A 23,229-nucleotide genomic window follows, 5' to 3' on the forward strand; every position below is an offset into this window, starting at 1 on the left:
CATGTGCATGTGTCCTTATAGTAGAATGATTTATAATCCTTTGGATATATACCCAGTAATGGGATCGCTGGGTCAAATGGAATTTCTCTTTCTAGGTCCTTAAGGAATCACCACACTGTCTTCCACAATGGTTGAACTAATTTACACTCCCACCAACAGTGTAAAAGTGTTCCTATTTCTCCACATCCTCTCCAGCATCTGTTGTCTCCAGATTTTTTAATGATCGCCATTCTAACTGGTGTGAGATGGTATCTCAATGTAGTTTTGATTTACATTTCTCTAATGACCAGTGATGATGAGCATTTTTTCATATGTTTGTTGGCCTCCTGTATGTCTTTCTTTTGTAAAGTATCTGTTCATATCCTTCGCCCGTTTTTGAATGGGCTTGTTTGTTTTTTTCTTGTAGATCTGTTTTAGTTCTTTGTAAATTCTGGATATCAGCCCCTTGTCAGATGGGTAGACTGCAAAAAATTTTTCCCATTCTGTTGGTTGCCGATTCACTCTATTGACTGTTTCTTTTGCCGTGCAGAAGCTGCGGAGTTTGATTAGGTCCCATTTGTCTATTTTGGCTTTTGTTGCCAGTGCTTTTGGTGTTTTGGTCATGCAGTCCTTGCCTATGCCTATGTCCTGAATGGTTTTGCCGAGATTTTCTTCTAGGGTTTTTTATGGTGTTAGGTCTGATGTTTAAGTCTTTAATCCATCTGGAGTTAATTTTAGTGTGAGGCGTCAGGAAGGGGCCCAGTTTCTGCTTTCTGCACATGGCTAGCCAGTTTTCCCAACACCATTTATTATACAGGGAATCCTTTCCCCATTGCTTGTTTTTGTCAGGTTTGTCAAAAATTGGATGGTTGTAGATATGCTGTGTTTCCTCTGAGGCCTCTGTTCTGTTCCATCGGCCTATATCTCTGTTTTGGTACCAGTACCATGCTGTTTTGATTACTCCATGAATCTTATATGTTGTTTAAGAGCCCATACAAGAACAGCTTAAGACCATTCCGTGGTTGCTGCTACCCATTCAGTGGCCTGAGCAGTAGGAGCTGCAGACCAATCTTCCGTGGCAGGCTGGGTGCTCCAGTCCTCAGTAGGGAACTGCTGGATAGGCACAGAGGCCACCTGCACGCCTTCAGACCAGTCGGCAACCTCAGGCTGAGAATCAGTGAACTCAGGAGCTGGAGCAGTCCATTCATCCTGAAATTCCTCCTTGGTCACAGCCTCTTCAGCAGCACCCTGCTCTTCTTTTTCAGTCTCTTCAGGATCTCTGTAGAAGTAGAGATCAGGCATGACCTCCCACGGGTGTTCACGGATGGTCCCACGCATGTGCAGAACTTCCTGAGCCAGCATCCACCGCATCAAACCCACCGAGTGAGCTCCCTTGTTGCATGGGATGGCAATGTCCACATAGCGCAGAGGAGAATCTGTGTGACACAGAGCAATGGTAGGTAGGTTAACATAAGACGCCTCCGTGAGAGGCTGGTGGTCAGCCCTGGGGTCAGTAACCACCAGCAGCCGTGGCTCCCGGAAGGCTGCCTGGATCTGGTTGGTGAAGGTTCCAGGAGTGAAGCAGCAGCAATTGGAGTGGCTCCAGTGGCAGCAGCAAACTTCAGTACGTCCCTGGCCAGTATTCCTGGAGGATATGACACTGACATCAGCAGGGTTTTCAATGGCAACAATGGCACGAGCTGCCAGGAGAAGCTACTGCCAGGTCCTCCTCAGATTTATGATGTAGACGCCATCACTTTTCCTTTTATAGATATGCTGTTCCATCTGGAAGTCAAGGTTGGTGCCACCTAAATGGGTTCTTGCTGCCAGGAACTTAAGGACATCCTCCTCCTTCATTTGCAGGACATCAAGGGCTCCGGACGTTGTGAAAGTTTCCCTTTAAGTTACGACGGGAATACAGAACAACGCCATTTGGAGCCCTCAGCAGGTAGCACGGAAAAGCGGTTTATCTTTATATGCAATGTTAAGTCAAACAAAACAAAACAAAACAAAACAAAAAAAAAAAAAAACAAAAAAAAAAAACGGAAAAGGGAAGGAGGCTTCTTCTGCCCCCTGGTGGCTTTTGGGGAAACACCACTGAAAGGGCAGAAAGCAAAGGGGACCAGTTTCTTTCCTCTTTGTACCAAGGGTCAACTGAGCACGCAGCACCCTGAACAGTAAGGGAGGAGTGCAGAGGGCTCCCTCCCCTCCCACACCAGCTCTCTCTCGGTCAAGCTCGGGCCACAGCCAGTGTCTCCTCTGCTGGATCCAAGTCAGTGGTTCTGACCAGGCGGACGGCAGAGTTGGGGCTGAGGTTCCAAATACTTCCATCAGGGCTCTCAGAGCCACTGCTGGAAGGGGGTGAGGAACAGAGCATCTCTGACAGTGTCAGGAAAACATCCCCCTGGCTTCCCCGTGTCCGAGCCTGAAGACCCAGGGGCTGAACACAGCCACGCACACAGCAGAATTCAACACAGCCTTTTAACAAGACTGCAGAAAACAGAAGATGTCCGAATAGGAACAGCTGTGGATTGCAGTTCCCAGCAAAAACGCAGAGGGTGAGTGATCACCGCATTTCCAAATGAATATTTACTGCCCACAGACCAGGAGATTCCCAGGCAGAAAAGCACCACGAGTCTCCTGTGCAGCTGTTTCAGCTGGTGCCGCGGGTCCCTGCACAGAAACTCATGCAAATCCAGGCTCCATTTCAACTAGCGACTGGAATGCCTGGGAGACAGAGTCGTCTGTTCAACTGAAAAAAAGAGGGCTGAAACAGGGAGCCAGGTGATCTGGCTCAGCAGGTCCCACCTCCACGAAAATCAGCAGTTGGAAATGCTCTGGATTGAGAGTTTCACAGCAAGCACAGCTGGACTCGGGACAGTCCAGCTCTGCGGGGGGAAGGGCGTCCACCTTTACCAAGGCAATCTACCATTACCGAGGCAGTTCAACATTCCTGAGGCAGTCCACCATTACAGAGGCAGTTCTAACTACACAGCTATAAACAAAACAGCAAGGAATTTCACACAGTAGCTGGGCAGAGCCCATGGCAGCTCAGCAACACCTCTGCTGGCAGACTGTGATTAGGCTACCTCCTTGCTGGGCAGGGCATCTCTTTAAAAAGGCAGGAGCATGTCAGGAACTTATAAATAAAGCCCCACCTTCCTGGGACAGAGCACCTGGGAAAAAAAGGCGGTTATGAGTTCTGCTGCAGCAGACTTAAATGTACCTGCCCAGCAGCTCTGAACAGAGCAATGGAGCTCACAGCTCAGCCCTTGAGCTCCTATAAGGGACAGACTGTCTCCTCAAGCAGCTCCCTGACCCCCATATATCCAAAGAGTCACCTCATAAAGGAGAGCTCAGGCTGACATCTGGCGGGTATCCTTCTGGGACAAAGATAACAGAAGAAGAAACTGGCAGCAACCCTTACTGTTCTGCAGCTGCTGCAGGTGAGCCCCAGGCAAGCAGGGTCTAGAGTGGACTTCAGCAGTCCTACAGCAGGGGAAGAACTGACTCTTAGAAGGAAAACTAAGAAACAGAAAGGAATAACTTCATCAGCAACAACAAGAACGTCTACTCAGAGACCCCATCTGAAAGTCACCAACCACAAAGACCACAGGTAGATAAATCCACAAAGATGGGAAGAAATCAGCACAAAAAGGATGAAAATACTCAAAACCAGAATGCCTCTCCTCCTCCAAGGGATCACAACTCCTCACCAGCAAGGGAACAAGGCTGGATGGAGAATTAGTCTGATGAATTGACAGAAACAGGCTTCAGAAGGTGGGTAACAGCAAAATTCTCTGAGCTAAAGATCATATTCTAACCCAATGCAAAGAAACTAAGAACCTTGAAAAAAGGTGTGATGAAATGCTGACGACAATAAACAGCTTAGACAGGAATATAAATGAATTGATGGAGCTGAAAAACACAACATGAGAACTTTGCAAAGCATACACAAGTTTCAACAGCTGAATCAACCACGCAGAAGAAAGGATATCACAGATTGAAGATCAACTCAATGAAATAAAATGATAAAGCAAAATTAGAGAAAAAAGAGTAAAAAGAAATGAAGAAAGCCTCCAAGAAATATGGGATTATGTGAAAAGACCTAATCTACGTTTGATAGGTGTACCTGAATGTGATGGAATGAATGAATCCAAGCTGGAAAACAATCTTCAGGATATGATCCAGGAGAACCTCCCCAACCTAGCAAGGCAGGCCAACATTAAAGTCCAGGAAATGCAGAGAACACCACAAAGATATTCCTCAAAAAGAGCAACCCCAATGCACGTTATTGTCAGATTCACCAGGGTTGAAATGAAGGGAAAAATGCTAAGGGCAACCAGAGAGAAAGGTCGGGTTAGCCACAAAGGGAAGCCCATCAGACTCACAGAGGATTTCTACTCAGAAACCCTACAAGCCAGAAGAGAGTGGGGGCCAATATTCAACATCCTTAAAGAAAAGAACTTTCAACCTAGAATTTCATATCCAGCCAAACTAAGCTTCATAAACGAAGGAGAAATAAAATCCTTTGTGAACAAGTAATTTATCAGAGATTTCATCACCACCAGGCCTGCCTTACAAGAGCTCCTGAAAGAAGTACTAAACATAGAAAGAAACAACCAGTACCAGCCACTCCAAAAACGTACCAAATGGTAAAGAGTATTGACACAATGAAGAAACTGCATCAGCTAATGGGCAAAACAACCAGCTAGCATCAAAATGGCAGGATCAAATTCACACATAACAATATTAACCTTAAATGTAAATGGCCTAAATGCCCCAGTCAAAAGACACAGACTGGCAAATTATATAAAAAGTCAGAACCCGTCCATGTAGTGTATCCAGGAAACCCATCGCACATGCAAGGATACACATAGATTCAAAATAAAAGGATGGAGGAAGATCTACCAAGCAAATGGAAAGCAAAAAATAAAATAAAATAAAATAAAAAAATAACCCAGGAGTTGCAATCCTAGTCTCTGATAAAATGGACTTTAAACCAACAAAGATCAAAACAGACAAAAAGGACATTACATAACGGTAAAAGGATCAATGCAACAAGAAGAGCTAATGATCCTAAATATGTACGCACCCAATACAGGAGCACGCAGATACATAAAGCAAGTTCTTAATCACCTACAAAGAGACTTAGACTCCTCCACAGTAATTGTGGAAGACTTTAACAATCCACTGTCAATATTAGACAGATCAATGAGACAGAAAATTAACAAGCATATCTAGGACTTGAACTCAGAACTGGACCAAGCAAACCTAATAGACATTTACAGAACTCTCCACCCCAAATCCACAGAATATACATTCTTCTCAGCATCACATCACACCTACTCTAAAACTGACCACATAATTGGAAGTAAATCACTCCTCAGCAAATGCAAAAGAATGGAAATCATAATAGACAGTCTCTCAGACCACAGTGCAATCAAATTAGAACTCAGGATTAAGAAACTAACTCAGAACTGCACAACTTCATGGAAACTGAACAACTGGCTCTTGAACTGGATAAACAATGAAATGAAGGCAGAAATAAAGATGTTTTTCAAAACCAATGAGAACAAAGACACAAAGTGCCAGAATCTCTGGGACACATTTAAAGCAGTCTCTAGAGGAAAATTTATAGCAATAAATGCCCACATGAGAAGCAAGGAAAGATCTAAAATCAACACTGTATCATCAAAATTGAAAGAGCTAGAGGAGCAAAATAAAAAAACTCAAAACTAGCAGAAGACAAGAAATAACTAAGATCAGAGCAGAAATGAAGGAGATAGAGACACCAAGAAAACCTTCAAAAAATTAATAAATCCAGGAGCTGGTTTTTTGAAAAGATCAACAAAAAAGACAGACCGCGAGCCAGGTTAATAAAAAAGAGAATAATCAAACAGATACACAGATACAATAAAAAACGATAAAGGGAATGTCACCACAGATTCCACAGAAATACAAACCACCATCAGAGATTACTATAAACAACTCTATGCACATAAACCAGTAAACCTGGAAGAAATGGATAAATTCATGGACCCTTACATCCTCCCAAACCTAAACCAGGAAGAAGTTGAAACCCTGAATAGATCAATAACAAGGTCTGAAGTTGAGGCAGCAATTAATAGCTTACCAACCAAAAAAAAAAAAAAAAAGCCCAGGTCCAGGTGGGTTCACAGCCAAATTCTACCAGACATACAAAGAGGGGCTAGTACCATTCCTTCTAAAACTATTCCAAACAATCCAAAAAGAGGGACTCCTCCCCATATCATTTTATGAGATCAACATCATCCTGATACCAAAACCTGGCAGACACTCAACAAGAATAGAACACTTCAGGCCAATATCCATGATGAATATAGATGCAAAAATCTTCAATAAAGCACTGGCTAACCGACTGCAACAGCACATCAAAAAGCTTATCCATCAGGATCAAGTAGGCTTCATCCCAGGGATGCAAGGCTGGATCAACATATGCAGTCTATAACTGTAATTCACCACATAAACAGAACCAAAGACAAAAACCACTTGATTATCTCAATAGATGAGAGGAGGCCTTCAACAAAATTCAACAGCCCTTTATTTTAAAAACTCTCAATAAACTAGGTATCGATGGAATGTATCTCAAAATAATAAAAGCTATTTATGACAAACCCACAGCCAATATCATACTGAATGGGCAAAAACTGGAAGCATTCCCTTTGAAATCTGGCACTAGACAAGGATGCCCTCTCTCACCACTCCTATTCAATATAGTACTGGAAGTTCTAGCCAGAGCAATCAGGCAAGAAAAAATTGAATACCCTAAAGGGTATTGAATTTGGAAAGAAGGAAGTCAAATTGTGTCTATTTGCAGATGACATGATTGTGTATTTAGAAGCCTATTGTCTCAGCCCAAAATCTCCTTAAACTGATAAGCAACTTCAGCAAAGTCTCAGGATACAAAATCAACGTGCAAAAATCACAAGCATTCCTATGCACCAATAACAGACTTAAAGAGAGCCAAATCAAGAATGAACCGCCATTCACAATTGCTACAGAGAGAATAAAATACCTAGGAATATAACTAACAAAGGATGTAAAGGACCTCCTCAAGGAGATCTACAAACCAGTGCTCAAGGAAATATGAGAGGAGACAAACAGATGGAGAAACATTCTATACTCCTGGTTAGAAAGAATTAATATCATGAAAATGGCCATACTGCCAAAAGTAATTTATAGATTCAATGCTATCCCCATCAAGCTACCAATGACCTTCTTCACAGAACTAGAAAAAACCACCTTAAACTTCATATGGAACCAAAAGAGGGCCCACATAGCCAAGTCAATTCTAAGCAAAAAGAACAAAGCTGGAGGTATCACGCTACCTGACTTCAAATTATACCACAAGGCTACAGTAATCAAAGCAGCATGGTACTGGTACCAAAACGGAGATATGGACCAATGGAACAGAACAGAGGCCTCGGAGGAAACACAACATATCTACAACCATCCGATTTTTGACAAACCTGACAAAAACAAGCAATGGGGAAAGGATTCCCTGTTTAATAAATGGTGTTGGGAAAACTGGCTAGCCATGTGCAGAAAGCAGAAACTGGACCCCTTCCTGACACCTTACACTAAAATTAAGCCCAGACGGATTAAAGACTTAAACATAAGACCTGACACCATAAAAACCTTAGAAGAAAATCTAGGCAAAACCATTCAGGATATAGGCGTAGGCAAGGACTTCATGACTAAAACACCAAAAGCATTGGCAACAAAAGCCAAATAGACACATGGGATCTAATCAAACTCCAGAGCTTCTGCACAGCAAAAGGAACAATTAGAGTGAACCAGCAACCAACAGAATGGGAAAACATTTTTGCAATCTACCCATCTGACAAAGGACTTATATCCAAAATCTATGAAGCACTAAAAGAGATTTACGAGAAAACAAACAAACCCATTCAAAAGTGGTCAAAGGATATGAACAGACAGTTTTCAAAAGAAGACATATATGACGCCAACAAACATATGAAAAAAATGCTCATCATCACTGGTCATTAGAGAAATGAAAATCAAAACCACATTGAGATACCATCTCATGCCAGTTAGAATGGTGATCATTAACAAATCTGGAGACAGCAGATGCTGGAGAGGATGTGGAGAAATAGGAACACTTTTACACTGTTGGTGGGAGTGTAAATTAGTTCAACCATTGTGGAAGACAGTGTGGCGATTCCTTAAGGACCTAGAAATAGAAATTCCATTTGACCCAGCAATCCCATTACTGGGTATATACCCAAAGGATTATAAATCATTCTGTTATAAAGACACATGCACATGTATGTTCATAGTGGCACTGTTTACAATAGCAAAGACCTGGAACCAACCTAAATGCCCATCGATGATAGACTGGACAGGGAAAATGTGGCACATATACACCATGGAATACTATGCATCCATAAAAACTGATGAGTTCGTGTCCTTTGTAGGGACATGGATGAATGTGGAAACCATCATTCTCAGCAAACTGACACAAGAACAGAAAATCAAACTTGACATGTTCTCACTCATAGGCAGGTGTTGAGCAATGAGAACACATGGACACAGGGAGGGGAGTATCACACACTGAGGTCTGTTGAGGGGGAGCAGGGAAGGGACAGTGCTGGGTAGGGAGTTGGGGAGGGCTAACATGGGGAGAAACGCTAGATATAGGTGATGGGGATGAAGACAGCAAACCACATTGCCATGTACGTACCTATGCAACAATCCTGCATATTCTTTACGTGTACCCCAAAACCTAAAATGCAATTATATATAAATATATATATTAAATATATATAAATATATATTATTTATATATATAATAGAAAAGAAAATAAATAAATAAAGACTTGGCTTTACCACATTGAAAAAAAATCATATATAGTTAACATGACAAAATAAGAAAAATCATACAGTAGTGGAAGATATTTTAAATCTACACTACCCATTTCATTTTATCAATCAATAATTACATGCCAAGAGAGAGGAAATGACTTGCCAAGGTCATACAGATCATTAAAGGCACAATTGGGATCAACAAGCCAAGTCTTCTAACTCTTAAGCTACTTCTCTTTCCACTATCCTATACTCGAATATGTAACCTTTACAAGAAATAACATGTTAGTTCAAAAAAGCTGTTTAAGAAAGGTAACATCTGAGAAGCCAAACTGTGAATTTCCAAAGATGTTCAGATTTGTTTTCCTTTCATTATATTTGAATGTAATAATCTTTGTTTTAAAATAAAATAGTAACAATTTTTTTTAAAAGACTGCAGAAAACAACAATTAACTATATAAACACCTGTTTTTGGCAAATGCCACAGATCTATTTCCAAATCTTGTCCTCCACCCCAGTCTCCCTCCCACAGTGACCCAATGTCATCACTTTTGCAGCCCCAAAAATGTGCTTTTGGTGTCCCAGTTTGATGCTGCTCCTCTGCTCACCTGTGCGGCTCTGTGAAAAGCGAATTTTAAGATCTGATGCCTCCTCCAGAATTTGCCTGCATGCGGAAGAATGATGCAGAAGGAGGTAAAAAGGCCGGAGCAGTTGGGGGCAAGATGAAAACAGTCTAGTCATTATCAGTTAAAGCGTAACTGCACGCGGCAGCGTGCCGAGCCAGACGATCGGCAGAGCCCATGAAATGTTGCTGGTTTTCCAGATAGCCCGTTCCGTTTTGTCTCAAGCAAAACAAACAAAAATGTGCATAATTGTACCCAGGCTTCAAGCCTGTTTTATTTCTCCATTATACCAAGGAAAACTTGAACGGTGGCCCCACCAGAGTGAGGCGCCCGTGTGGGTTCCTGTGAATAATTGTTTATCCACATTCAATTAGAGAAGCAGCCATTAAAGGGTTTTTAGCCTCTGACATTAGGGTCTCCTGTGAGTCGGAATTTAAAACGGATTCTAATTCCACGGTCCTGAAGGCCTGCTCCAATACCATGAATTTTGCAGATAACTGTAATTTCTCCTGTAATAGACCCTTTAACTATGAAATATTTCAATTGCATTATACGTTTGCTTCTAAGAGAGTATATGGAATGTATTTTAACCATTTCCTGGACAATCCAACATTGTCATGACCAAAGTCAACGCTCCGACTGGCCTGAAACTACCATGTTGTTTATTTAGGGTTTCGAATTTTGGATGAGTAGAGTTTACCCCACCTTTACTCTGTGATGTTTTGTTAAAAATTGAATTTTAGAGCCTTTCTTTTTTGGTTGATGCCTGCTTTGATCAAGACAGAAGGGTTGAAGAACAGCAGCAAGGCCGCGTCTACACCGGCAAACCTCATCGACTCCCGTCAGCTGGCCAGCAGCTTGCCCAGTTCACCACTCCTGAGGGGGAGGCTGCAGTTTGCCGACCTTCCTTCTGGCGCTAAGGTCACACACGTAGTAGTGCTGCTAGGACTTGAACTTTGTCTGGTTTGCCTTTCAAGTACTTAGTAAGTTAAAAGAAAAAGAAACAAAAACCGTGTTTCTTTTTAACTTACTAAGTAGGTTAATAAAAGGATGCAGGTGCTTGCTGGTGGAATGTGGGCAGAAGGTTCTCCAGGTCTGATGTCAGCACTCTTCACCCTGTCGTCCACAGGGCACGGGCGGAATGCTGCCGACCACGCACGTGAGAGCTGGCCAGGGTACGATGTGCACCCTTCCATTAGCATGTCATTTCCAGCTCACATTTTCCTTTTCCTTTGGCACCAAAAATGTCTTCGGAGAAACATCTTCACAAAGCCCCGTGCTCTTTCCCCTATACCATGTAGCCCTAATGGACTCCCAGGAATAAGGCAGGAGTTGGAGTGTATGCACTCCAGCCCACTCTCGCTGCTAAGAGGGGACTGTTGTTTCCTTCTTTTCCTATGTTCCAGATGCTGAAGTGGCCAGATAAGCAGCCTACAGATAAGTGAGGTCCACAATTCATCACACACCGATAATGCTGACATGTCACGGTTTCCATATCTTTACAGAGGCAACAAATGGGTAAGAGAAACGAGTAACACTCATTAAAAAGAGGCCAAACTCGTCTCCAGATTTTCCCTTTAAGCTTCATTCCTTTCATTCCAAACTTTCCCAGCAGAATCATTAGTGACTTTATCAGAAATATTAAATACTTCAAGCATAACCAGCTGCTGTAGATGCAGAAGCCTTCATTGTATACGGTTGACCACACACTGTTTATTTTCCTGGCATTCTTAGTAAAGTAACAAATGGAACAGTATTACGTGAATTGCCAAGTGGCCCAAGAACAGGCAGAAACAAGGAAGACTGGAAGTAGTCATTGCTACTCTCTGCAGGCGTCGCCCTTCCTGCTTGCACAGAGCTCCCATGACCACTGCCCGTTAGCAGGCCTCCTCCCAATCTCACACTACCACAAGCTCTGCCCAAGAGAGTCTGCAACCAATTTTTGGCAAAGCGAGTCCAGACTAACCTTCTCATATCTAAATAAAATGCCTCCACTGAAATTCCATGTGATCTGTGGATTGAGACATTGACATGCAGCTTTGGTTAGAAGTAGGCTGGAAAAAAACCCCGGTAATCAGCCAGGTGCAGTGGCTCACGCCTGTAATCCCAGCACTTTGGGAGGCCAAGGCGGGCAGATCACCTGAGGTGAGGAGTTCGAGACCAGCCTGACCAACATGGAGAAACCACGACTACTAAAAATACATAAATTGACCCGGTGCGGTGGCGCGTGCCTGTAGTCCCAGCTACTCAGGAGGCTGAGGCAGGAGAATTGTTTGAACCCAGGAGGCGGAGGTCACAGTGAGCTGAGACTGCGCCATTGCACTCCAGCCTGGGCAACAAGAGTGAAACTCCGTCACACACCCAAAAAGGGAAGAACCCTAGTAATCAAAATTGCCCTAAAAAAATACCATAAAGGAATAAAACAACTCCAAAAAGCAGAGCCACAAATCTACCAATCTGTCTTCTGGGCTGATTTAATCATGTGTATTATTCAGCAGCTGTGTGTTAAACAGTATAAGGGAGACATTATGATGAGTATTTATTTTTTCCCACTTTTCTTTTGCAGAGTTAGGTCACTGAAGATTTTTGAGTAGACTTACATGAGAAGTATTAACACCCTTTTATTGCTATAGATTCAGATATTGTTATTGATAAAGTTTTTTATTTGGGTAAAATAAACACGCAACTAGAAAACTAGAAACCTGGAAGAAAATTTAAGATGCAATATTTGAAAATGGAAACAAAAGAACAGGAATCAGCCAGGCACAGTGGCTCACGCCTGTAATCCCAGCACTTTGGAAGGCCGAGGTGGGCAGATCACAAGGCCAAGAGATTGAGACCATCCTGGCCAGCATGGTAAAACCCCATCTCTACTAAAAATGCAAAAATTAGCTGGGCATGGTGGTGCACGCCTGCAGTCCCAGCTTATCAGGATGCTAAGGCAGGAGAATCGCTTGAACCCAGGAGGTGGAGGTTGCAATGAGCCGAGATCGCACCACTGCACTCCGGCACAGGCAACAGAGGGAAACACACACACACACACACACAAACAGGAATCCTGTGTAACTATTTCTGAATTAATCTTTTAGTCATTCAAATTGTTCTTTAAGAAAGCAGCATTTCTGTACATAGCTTAACTGTAAATCTGAATGGGACGTTATCTCAGGAAACTGACAGTAATGAAATGCTGCTACAAAGGCACATGGCGTAGCTGCACTTCAGTCAAAGGTGGGACGAGATTGCGCCATGGAAATTATATACGACGAGAAACTGCAGAGTGTCAAAAGACATTGCCCCCAAATGTTCCACTGTCATAGTTCCACAGTTTTACCGCATAGAAACCTAAAAGAGTAGCAAAGTATGACACATTTATTTATTTATTTATTTATTTATTGAGACTGAGTCCTGTCACCCAGGCTGGAGTGCAGTGGCATGATCTCAGCTCACTGCAACCTCTGCCTCCTGGGTTCAAGCAATTCTCCTGTCTCTGCCTCCCGAGTAGATGGAATTATAGACACACACCACTCTGCCTGGCTGATTCTTGTATTTTTAGTAGAGACGGGTTGGCCAGGCTGGTCTCGAACTCCTGACCTCAGGTGATCCACCTGCCTTGGCCTCCCAAAGTGCTGGGATTACCGGCGTGCCACCCTGCCCAGCTGCATTTCAGTTTTTTAAACTGCCTTACTGCGGTGCTGTCCTGTAGAACGTACAGTGGTGAAGGAAAGGTTCCGCATCGACACTGTCCAGTGTGGGCGCTGTTGGGGTGGCAATGTGTGTCCACAGAGATAACATTGCCCGTGAACGTGACCTTATCTGGAATTAGGGTCTTTGCAGATGTATTGAGGTCATGCTGGATTACGGTGGACTCTAAATCCCGTATGACTGGTGTCCTTAAACGATGAGACGGTGACACAGAAGCCCCGGCGGGGGAGATGGCCGTGGGAACACGAAGGCAGCCATTGGGAGTGAGGCAGCTCTAAGTGAGGAACATCAAGGTCTGCCGGCAGCCAGCAGCAGCCAGGGCGAGGCGAGCGGGATTCTCCTCAGGATGCTACAGGAGCATGGTTGTGCTGACATGCTAATTTCAGACTTCTAGTCCCCGGAACTGAGAGAGAATCAGTTCCTGTTGTTTTAAACCACATAGGTTGTGGTGAATTTGATACCTAAAGTCCTACTTTGAATCCCTTTTGGTTAAAAAACTCTATTCCCTAATTTATCTTGTGAGAATCCAGCCTTTTTGCTTAAAATGAGATTTATTTTACTTTCTGAGAAAGGAATCCACCATACTTTGATTTAGATCACCACACGGTCTGGAACTCCATTTAGTGAAAATTAAATTTTATGATTCATAATGCCAATGTTTTGCCTCTGTTTTCTACATATTCACAGCAGGTGAAATGTGTTCAGGAATTTAAAAGATGAAAACATGTGTCTTTTAAGTAATGACCACCAAGAGCCACTGCAGATACAAACAGCTTTATTTTTTCCATTCAAGCTTTATCAAATAGCTTGTTCAAAAAGCATGTACAAGAGCAAAAAACACCACATGCAATCAGACTTGCTTTGCCTTATAGTCACTGGTTTCCTTTCAGAAAAGAATGTGCACTTGAATAACTTCTAATCCAAACATTTTCCAACTGTTTCTACTTCAAGTTAGCAATGACAGATACATTTTAGTTAACTGTTCATCATACGCCTTCTCGTCTTTATTCATACTCAAATAATATAAAGCCTATGAAATCAAACCATATACTGTCCAGAAAGCTGAAAAGGTTCTTTTACATAATAGATTCTGACACGTTAAGAAACTACACACAACAAATATTTACAAAATGAACAGAAAATAGGATAAAGCTATTTAAGAGTGAACATAGTAATATTTCTTATCTAAATAATTTTAATCAAATGAACAATATATTTCTCTGATAGCTTCTATCTTTTAGAATACAAAAAAAGTGCTCAGATTACATTTAAAAAAATAACAAAAATCTCTTAGAACAGAAATAATTTAAATAAAGATGGTACCATGGGGAATCAAAATTACATCTTTGATCCCCAAACAGGAAGGTAGGTGTGAATGTATTTGAAATCAGAAGGGGACACAATACTAAGATCGCAAATGCAAAGCTTCCTGCATTAGAAAGATAGAAACTGTCTTTGCAAAGTTCTTGTGTCTCTCTATGAAAGCCATGAACATGAAATCGGATCTCTCAGCTAGACTGCCTGGCAAGTAACAAGTCCGGGTCACTTTCCTTGACTGTGCTGTTTTAGCCCACTATCAATAGTCACCCACCTGGGGCTCAAAAGGACCAAGAGGTGTCCTTTTAAGACACTTTGACTGCTGGGATCGATACACTACTCTCAAACAAACAAACAAACATATAGAGCGGCCAAGCAGAAGGATCTCCACGTCCAAGTCACTCTGAGGCTTTGCTGGAGCCAGCCTACAATGCCACCCTCAGGGAAAGCACAGTGATTTACAGACAGGAATCATTTTCCTCTAAAAATGAATTTTGCAGGAAGAAACCAGAGTTCGGGTAAGACGCTGAAGTCAAGTTTTCTCTTCATTTGATATGCAAGAGTCGTGATCTTTATGAATACCGTTTCACATGCTAATCACAAACACAAAAAGAGGGAAGACGCAGCTGGTGACATCAGCTTGGACATCCAAACGCTAAGGGGGCCAAGTACGGGCCCCACCCTGCTTATTTTAATAATGCTGAGACTACTTACCACACTTCGGAAGCCTTATTTTGAAATTTATTTCAAATTTCAGACATGTCCATAATTTACTGTTGAGGAAATAAAACAGCATGTAGAAGATAATTCTATTTATATTAAAATTACATAGGTATGTGTGTACACATACATAACAGTTCTTTTCTTCTTCTGAGTATAATGGATTTTAGTGTTTTTTTAACTTTTTATTTATACTTCTTCTTAATGTTCTAACTGCTTACACTGAGTATCACTTTTGTTATGAAATAATCATAAAATGAAGCTCTTTTCATTTTAGAGGAAAAAGAAACAAAAGCTCTACAGATTCTGAAGGCAGTTCCAAGTAAGAGTCTCTCAAAGACTCTTAAGAGACTATCTTGCAGGTCAAAATCCCAGAAAAATGTAAAATCTTGTGGTCAGAGAAAATGGCTTTGCTCACTACTGTAGCTCAGTTAGCAAAGTACTCGGCACCCAGCAGCTGTGACATACACACTCTGAACGAAGAAATACGGCTGACAAGGATGTTGAGTTTCTAGAGATTTCATTCTTAAAATCACTGTCATATGATCCTTTTTATTCTAGTAAGCTGAGGGTATTTTCTAATTAATGTTCGGTCGAAATTCAGTACATTTTAGAGAAAAGTTTAAAAGCAGCAGTGGGATTCACACTACTGTGTTTTATAATGCGGCTTTTAAAAAAGGAAGAATCAAAACAGAAAAATGGGCAAAATGGGGACGAAAAAGGGCTTGCTGGCCAAACAGCTGGAAGCAGAAGAGGGGATCAGCGGATGAAGAGGGCACAAGGAAATAACCCTCCCCTGTCCCTCATCCTGTTTCCCAGACAGTTCGACTATAGCTAAGGAATGGACATGTCCGATTCTCCTCCTGTACCTAACACAGTGCCTGCCACCTTAGAAGGTGGGCAAAGGACTCAACAAAAGAGAGAGGGAAGGAAGGAGCTGGCTTCTGCTCTGAGTTACTAAGCGTAGTAGAAGCCACCCTGACCCTGACTCTCAAATCAAAGGGCAAGAAAAGGATTGTTCTAGCTCTTGTCCTGGAACAGAGGTCAGAACGATTCCTTCTTAAATGTAATTTGTGGCATAACTATGAAAGTAATCACATATTAACTAATTTCCACTAATAACCGAAGACAAATGTCATGAGTTGCAAGATAAAAAATCAGTGCCTATTTCCTTTGGATGAGGCTTAGATCAAGACAGAAACCAACATTTTTCTTCAAATAATTCAATTTCTTACATTTTTAGCGATAAAGCAAATACTGTAGCTACAGCAATTTGGTATTTTATTGTCCCAAGTGGGAGTTTTTTAGAGTAAAAGCGGGTACTACATTCTAGGGGGAAGAAACCATGCCAAGACAACTGACATGAACAGGACTGTCCTGAACAAATGACACCTGATGCTAACACAAGACCCTTTTTAATGTTTTATTTTCAAGTTCTCTATTAAACTACCTAACATTTGGCAGAAATTTACTATTGAACACTGAGTAACCGCACACAGTTCTGTTCTTGAGAAGACATATTTTCTAAGTGATGAAACGAACTTTCCACCTTCCTCATACGTTAGGTTTCCTAGCACAAGCTAAGGGTTGAAATGGGCCTGAGGAAACAGTCTGTTTTAATTTCTCTAACAGAACCAAAAAAACACACGACTGTGATTCAGTTACTTAGATTCACTTCTTCATTTTACAAAATATAAACAGGAGAATTTGAGCATACCTTGCTCTGGGAAGAAACCTCCAAAATGATAAACCCCAGTTATGGGGGCTAGGTCACAACACAGTCTTAAAATCTTTATATTAACCATGAGATTCTCACAGATACATTGCCACAAAATATTTTTTAAAAGCCATAGATAGTCAAAATAAAAAATGTTTGATTTGTGGGTGGTGACAGTTATTTCCCCACAGGTAATGAATATATTTCCAGGCACAAATCACCGGCACAACACAGGACCTCTGCAGCAGAGGCGACAGGTCAGTGTCTGAGCAGCAGCATCCGCTCGGAACACTTCTGCCCCACCAGGCTTGCATACTGCAGAACGGCGGCCTCCTCACTTGGGTCTTTCTGATGTTTCTTATAAACACCGTAAGGCATAATGGCTCTCTTGTGAAACACCTGCAATCGATCAGGTTCTGTACTGCGATCTTCATCCACTGCAATTACAAAAAATACTGATTTTTAAAACATCACATATCAAACTTTCCATTTCCCTTTTACTTTTTTGAAACAAAGTGTTGCTCCGTCACCTAGGCTGGAGTGCAGTGGCGCCATCTCACCTCACTGCATCCTCCGCCTCTCAGGTTCAAGTGAGTCTCCTGCCTCAGCCTCCCAAGTAGCTGGGATTACAGGTGTGCACCACCACACCCAGCTAATTTTTTTATTTTTAGTAGAGATGGGGTTTCACTAGATGGGGTTTCAACCAGACAAGCCTGGTTGGCCAGGCTTGTCTCGAACTCCTGATCTCAAGTAATCCACCTGCCTTGGCCTCCCAAAGTGCTGGGATCACAGGTGTGAGTCACTACTGCACCCAGTCTTTTTTTTTTTTTTTTTTTTTTTTTTGAGCCAGAGTCTCACTCTGTCACTCAGGCTGGAGTATAGTGGCATGATCTCAGCTCACTGAAACCTCTACCTCCCAAGTTCAAGTGATTCTCCTGCCTCAGCCTCCCAAGTAGCTGGGACTACAGACAGGTACACACCACCATGCCTGGCTAGGTTTTGTTTTTTTTTTTTTAGTAGAGACGGAGTTTCACCATGTTGGTCAGGCTGGTCTCGAACTCCTGACCTCGTGATCCACCTGCCTCGACTTCTCAAAGTGCTGGGATTACAAGCGTGAGCCACCATGCCCAGCCTAGCCTTCATTTCTTAATTTAAAAATTTTAAACTTAAAACATAAATATGTATTAAGATGTCTTTGATCAGTATGTTCAAATAAGGGTGGGCAGCATTAACATTAACACAAACTTGAGTATGTTAGCAATTAAGTAACAACTACCATGCTGAAGGTGATGAAGACCTTCCAGGATGACAGCTGAAATCAAGCAGAGACAAAGAAGTATGTGAATTAAAACACTGGCCTCCTGCACCTGTATTATTTTCTGGCACATGATAAAGTTTATGACTCTCCAGCATCATTCCTGCATCTGAGTTAAGTCTGTTTTGCCTCCCCCTGTACCAACATATTATCTGAAGTTTTAATCTGCCCTGAAGCTTTTGGCTGACTCCACAGTTGTGACTGACCAGGTCTGGACAATGCACACTCCTAGTCTTAGGTAGGAGGGCAGATGCTTTCATGGAGGATTCGGAAGAGAATGTTGGTGGCTGCCACCATCTGTCCTCTTTTCACATGAAACCAGCCTTGGTTTTCTTCAGGGCACACAGGTCACCCAGACCAGTCTGTTTCGCAGCCTTCCGGAGGCTGGGTGTGGCCGCATCACCAAGTTCCGGCCAATGGGATACAAGTGAAAGTGTTCTGTGGAAGTTCCCGGGCGTCTTTTGCAAAGGAGAGCTGAGCTGTGCCTTTTGCCGCTTTCCTTTTCAACCTTTCCTTATTCTGTTTCCTGGAGCGTAGACATCACGGCAGGATCCCTACCCTCTACCTGGAGTTTCAGGCTAACAGCTTACTTTCAGTTCAGCCAAAACAAAAGGTAGAAGGAACCTGGGCAACTGAGGACTTCAGGAAACAAAACTGCCACACCAGCTCCGGGCTGTTTCTGTCTAGATGCTTACATTACAAATAAACTATTTTGTTTAAGCCAATACTATCTTAGGTTTCTATTACTGGCAGTCGCTCCTAATCCTAAGGAGTAGAGAATAATGTTACAGCATCTACTAAAATGTATAAAGCTTTTTATCACAGACTCAGCCAGTTTACTTCTAAGAACAATCCTACAGCAGAGGTTCTCAAGCCTGACTACATATTGCAATCATTTGAGATTTTGAAAAATACCAAAGCCCGATCCCCTCCCCAGAGACCCTAATTTAAAAATTGGTCTGAGTGGGACCTGAGCTTCAGTATTTCCTCAAGTTTTTTAAGGCTGGTTGAGAACCACTGTGTTAGAGAAACACCCACACAAGTATTTCCATGCATGTATGAGGCTGTTTATGGCAACACTCTCTAATACTAGAAACTGGAAACAGTTGAATGTCCATCGATGGAGAAGCAGGTAAAGAGTTAAGGTCTATCCACAGAATGAAACGTTATACACACTGTTAAAAAGACAACGAGAGACAGACTGTCAAGAGAAAGGAAAAAGTAGGCACAGTATAAAAAATAGTTATTTTATTTAAAAGTCCAATATACATACAGGAAAAAAAAATCTGGAGATGTACATGTCAGCCTGTTAACAGAACTTACTTCTAAGCCTTTCCTTTGCCCAGAATTAACCTCTTCCCCAGAACACCAGACAGCTTACCCTCTATTACACTGATCATTTTCAGAGGGTTCCCCTGGTCCCCCATAAAACAGGAAGAAACTCATTCTAATCCTCCATCTTTCTTCACAGCACTTACTGCCACCTGACACATGTATTTACTGCCTATTTCCATTTCCATTAGGAATAAAATGACATAAGAAGAAATATTTCAACTGTGTTGCCTGCTAATATTTCCCCAGTGCCTAGAACACTACCTGGTACACAGTAAAGGCTCCATAAATATTTGCTGAATCAATCTCTGGGAGAATTAATTATAGACTTTACACTGGGACACACACACACACACACACACGCACACACACACACTATTTTTTGATACTCTGTAACACTTTCATAATCTAAAAAATAGTTGTTTTTTAAGGTTGATTTAAGCATTTTATTTCTTTTCTAAGTTTGAATCCACTGAAAATGAAAACAGAAATGTCAGTTGCCTTTTCTATAAATCAACAGGATTGTTTTAGGAGATGTCTTAGTCTTCCAGCTATAAACTCTCATAACTAGTTCTCAAAGCCAATGATCAACTTTTCACAGCAGATTCACTACAAATTTAACCAAACATTTTACTGGATGTTCACTTCATACAAGGCTCTATGTTTTGAATACTGAAGTTACATTATTTCCCTTATTATTTTGTAACCGTAGCAACAATATTAAAAGTTTATTCTTCCTCAACAGTCATTGCTTTCTCTATAAAGATATTAATTAATTAATGAGAAATCATCCAAGCTCAATTTCAGATTGAGCAGACATAACACTACTGACAGGCATAACACTAGTCTTCTGACATCTAAATGAGTGTTTCCACTATATGAATTTATTTCAGAGGCCAGCTGATCTCAATCATCTAAGAGAATGTGGCATCCCCCAAATGACTACATTCTATACCTGTTTAGAGATTTGTATCAGGAGATGCAAGCTAACCATGTGCTGTTAGCCAAAAAGAAGTTCTACACTGGCAGGGAAGACCACAGTCTTTCACTGAGAACCAGCTTGGGAAGGCATGGAAGGATGAGGAGAAAGGAACACCCAGGATGCCAGCCAGAGGGCATTCACATCCACGGAGCTGAGTGCCAATGTCATTTCCTATTTTCAATTTGTCCAGGGACATATTCAAAGGGGATCAAGATGAAGATAGACATAAACTGTCAAGAGGAGGAGCCTCCTCAGTATCACCTGCACCTGCTTTGCCCTCAGCTCTGTTCCTCGCCCTCCACCTGTTCTGCTCTGTATTGCAGGAGGCTGGTTCCTGCAGGCTCAGCTGGTCTCTGACTGGGTTCAGCCAGTAACAAGGGGCCGGAGCTGGAGGAGAGAAGCAAGGGCATTTCCACCCTAAACCTCTCCTCTCTCTTCTGTGGCTCTGCTTTTTGGAAGAGGGTCTAGCTGCTCTTGAAGCTGTCAGTTCTGGGTATCCCTGACCCCGCTGCCCCCTTTCCTCCTCAGCCCAGGGTGGCAGTAGCCTCCTGCTATTGCTCATCTCTGGGTCACCTTTCTGTGCCTTGCTTGGCTCTCGGCAACACCACTGTCTGTTATCGCCAACTCCCTGCATTAATTTTTCTCTGTTGTAAATACTTGAAGTGGTTTGCATGTTTCTGGTTAGATCCTGATACACATATGAATTTCAAAATACGTGTTGTTTCTTATGAATTACTCTATCCAACCAAAGGGGAAAGTTCACATAATTTGAAACAATTAAATACTTAACATGCACCAGGTTATGACATCCCTTAACAGGGTAAATGACAACGGAAGAGGCAGCGCCTTGGCTCCTGCTATCCACTTTGGACATTTTAATGTGTGCATATTGCAGCATGAAGAACAGTCTCCACCGTCTAAATGCTTCTAGCAGGAAAAAGGCAGATTCAAGCATGTTTAGAGTCTAATACAAATAAAAAAGTGAAGGTTGGTGAGATCAGCAAGTTAAAAAAACAGCAAGAACACTGGCAAAACAACGAAATTTTCTAAATCTAAAACCTTGAATTTTTTAAATTGGAATTTTAAAGTATGTTTATATTTAACTGTCTAGAACGAGGCTTAACACTTTAAACTTTTAACCTGAAATATTTGAGGACAGACATACTTTAAGATACCAATAAATGAAACACCTTAGCAAATAAAAATGTGAGATCTGATATGTCATTTTACCTAAAATGTCATCTTCTAATTTTTACTCTTTTCTGGTATGACATATAAAAATAAAAATACAAGATTATGAAAAAACCTACCATTATGTATAATTTACATCAATTATTTTGAAGTGTATTCCTTGTAGAGAGCAGAAATTTTGTTTCATTTGTCAAAATATATACTTCCACTCCATTTATTGAGATCACATGAAAAAGCTCTAAAATTACAACTGTCATATTTTTTGGAAACACTACAATATCTATGTTTCAACCACTGATTTCCAAACTGCCTTAATGATACCACTGATATTTATCTGTTCACAAATGTATCTAATTAAATCTCCTACACTTCTAAATTAATTTACAGCATTTTCATAGAGCTATGGCAAAGAAATTAATCAAGTTCAATATACATATATTTTAACTCCAAATACTTTTGAGGCCTATAATTGTTCTGGATCAAAGTTGTCAAATGCATAATAAATAAAGTATCTTATAAAGTAGGTATCAAGAATCACCTTTTAATGTCATACATAATTATAAAAAAGTGATACTCATGAATTCTAAAATCCTCTCATTCTCTTCAATGTTAATGAATCCAAGTCACTTGGAAATCCAAATATATTTAGTCTTAGTGTTCAAATCCTTCAGAAACTGGTAGGATTGTTGTTATTGTTGTTTAATATTGCAAGTAATGCGGTGCTAATTCTATCACCAACTCACAGATTAGGCTGAAACTTAATGGAAACTTTTAAATTAATTTACTAAAAAATGATTTAATTTTGTTAAGTGCCCCAAATTCTTAAGTTTTCCCATCAACACACTTTGATTATAAAAATGCCACAGAAACATCTAATAATATGTGTTATCAGCATCTGTCAAGCTCCTGCCCACACATTCCTTCAAACCTAACTGCTTTCCTGGGTTAATGTTCATAATACCCAATGCACCAGGTTCTAACATTTCACAAACTCCTCAGTACTCAGGTAAGATTATATTTAATTCTGTAGTTGCATTGATTCAAACTTAATTTGTATGTTCTGACAGAAGCAATTTATTCAATTAAGAAGGTATACTGAGATATATAAGCAAAAAAAAAAAAAATTTAGTTTCTTTAAAAATGAATACTAAAGCCTATCTTTCCTCACCTAAAAAAACCTTTCATTGTAACTCAAATTTAGAATTCTCCCTACCCAAAGAAATCAGGCTACAACAGTACCTTAGAAACAGAGAACACAGACCAACAAGACACACAGAGACAGAAACAAAGGAAAGACACACACTGTACATTTTTAAAAACTCAACCTACCATACTGAATGAGCTCAAAATTTTCTTGGAATTAGTTATCAATTAATTAATGACTATTCAATAATAATGACATTAATTTTTAATTTTACATCATTTTTAGTCATCAGAGTAATCCCTGTCATAAAATTCAAATAACACAGAAATAAACAAAGCA

General features: G+C 41.1%; 2 protein-coding genes across 16 annotated transcripts in view; both read right to left on the reverse strand.

Annotated features, from left to right (window-relative positions):
• The window catches only part of ATE1 (arginyltransferase 1), a 266,317-nt gene that overhangs the window by 91,633 nt on the left and 151,455 nt on the right, over positions 1 to 23,229 (reverse strand). For 9 of the 15 annotated variants that reach the window (XM_074382993.1, XM_074382990.1, XM_074382988.1 and 6 more), the window contains one exon: positions 17,144 to 17,363. The exons of 1 other annotated variant lie outside the window; for it this stretch is intronic. In XM_074382993.1, the coding sequence (XP_074239094.1) occupies positions 17,185 to 17,363 (179 nt within the window). In that variant the 3' untranslated portion in view covers positions 17,144 to 17,184. Of the gene's footprint in view, positions 1 to 13,930; positions 17,364 to 23,229 lie in introns of those variants that run through there. 5 more of the 15 variants (XM_010332267.3, XM_003922136.3, XM_074382986.1 and 2 more) reach the window with 1 other exon arrangement.
• On the reverse strand, positions 497 to 13,262 carry LOC141580692 (small ribosomal subunit protein uS2-like). The gene is made up of 4 exons (XM_074383172.1): positions 13,156 to 13,262; positions 9,456 to 9,511; positions 2,267 to 2,469; positions 497 to 1,692 (listed from the first exon to the last, which is right to left on the reverse strand). The coding sequence occupies exons 1-4, from the start codon at positions 13,260 to 13,262 to the stop codon at positions 985 to 987; spliced, it is 1,074 nt and encodes a 357-aa protein (XP_074239273.1). The 3' UTR covers positions 497 to 984.

Source organism: Saimiri boliviensis, chromosome 12, assembly GCF_048565385.1.
Source record: "Saimiri boliviensis isolate mSaiBol1 chromosome 12, mSaiBol1.pri, whole genome shotgun sequence".
NCBI classification, from domain to species: Eukaryota; Metazoa; Chordata; class Mammalia; order Primates; family Cebidae; genus Saimiri; species Saimiri boliviensis.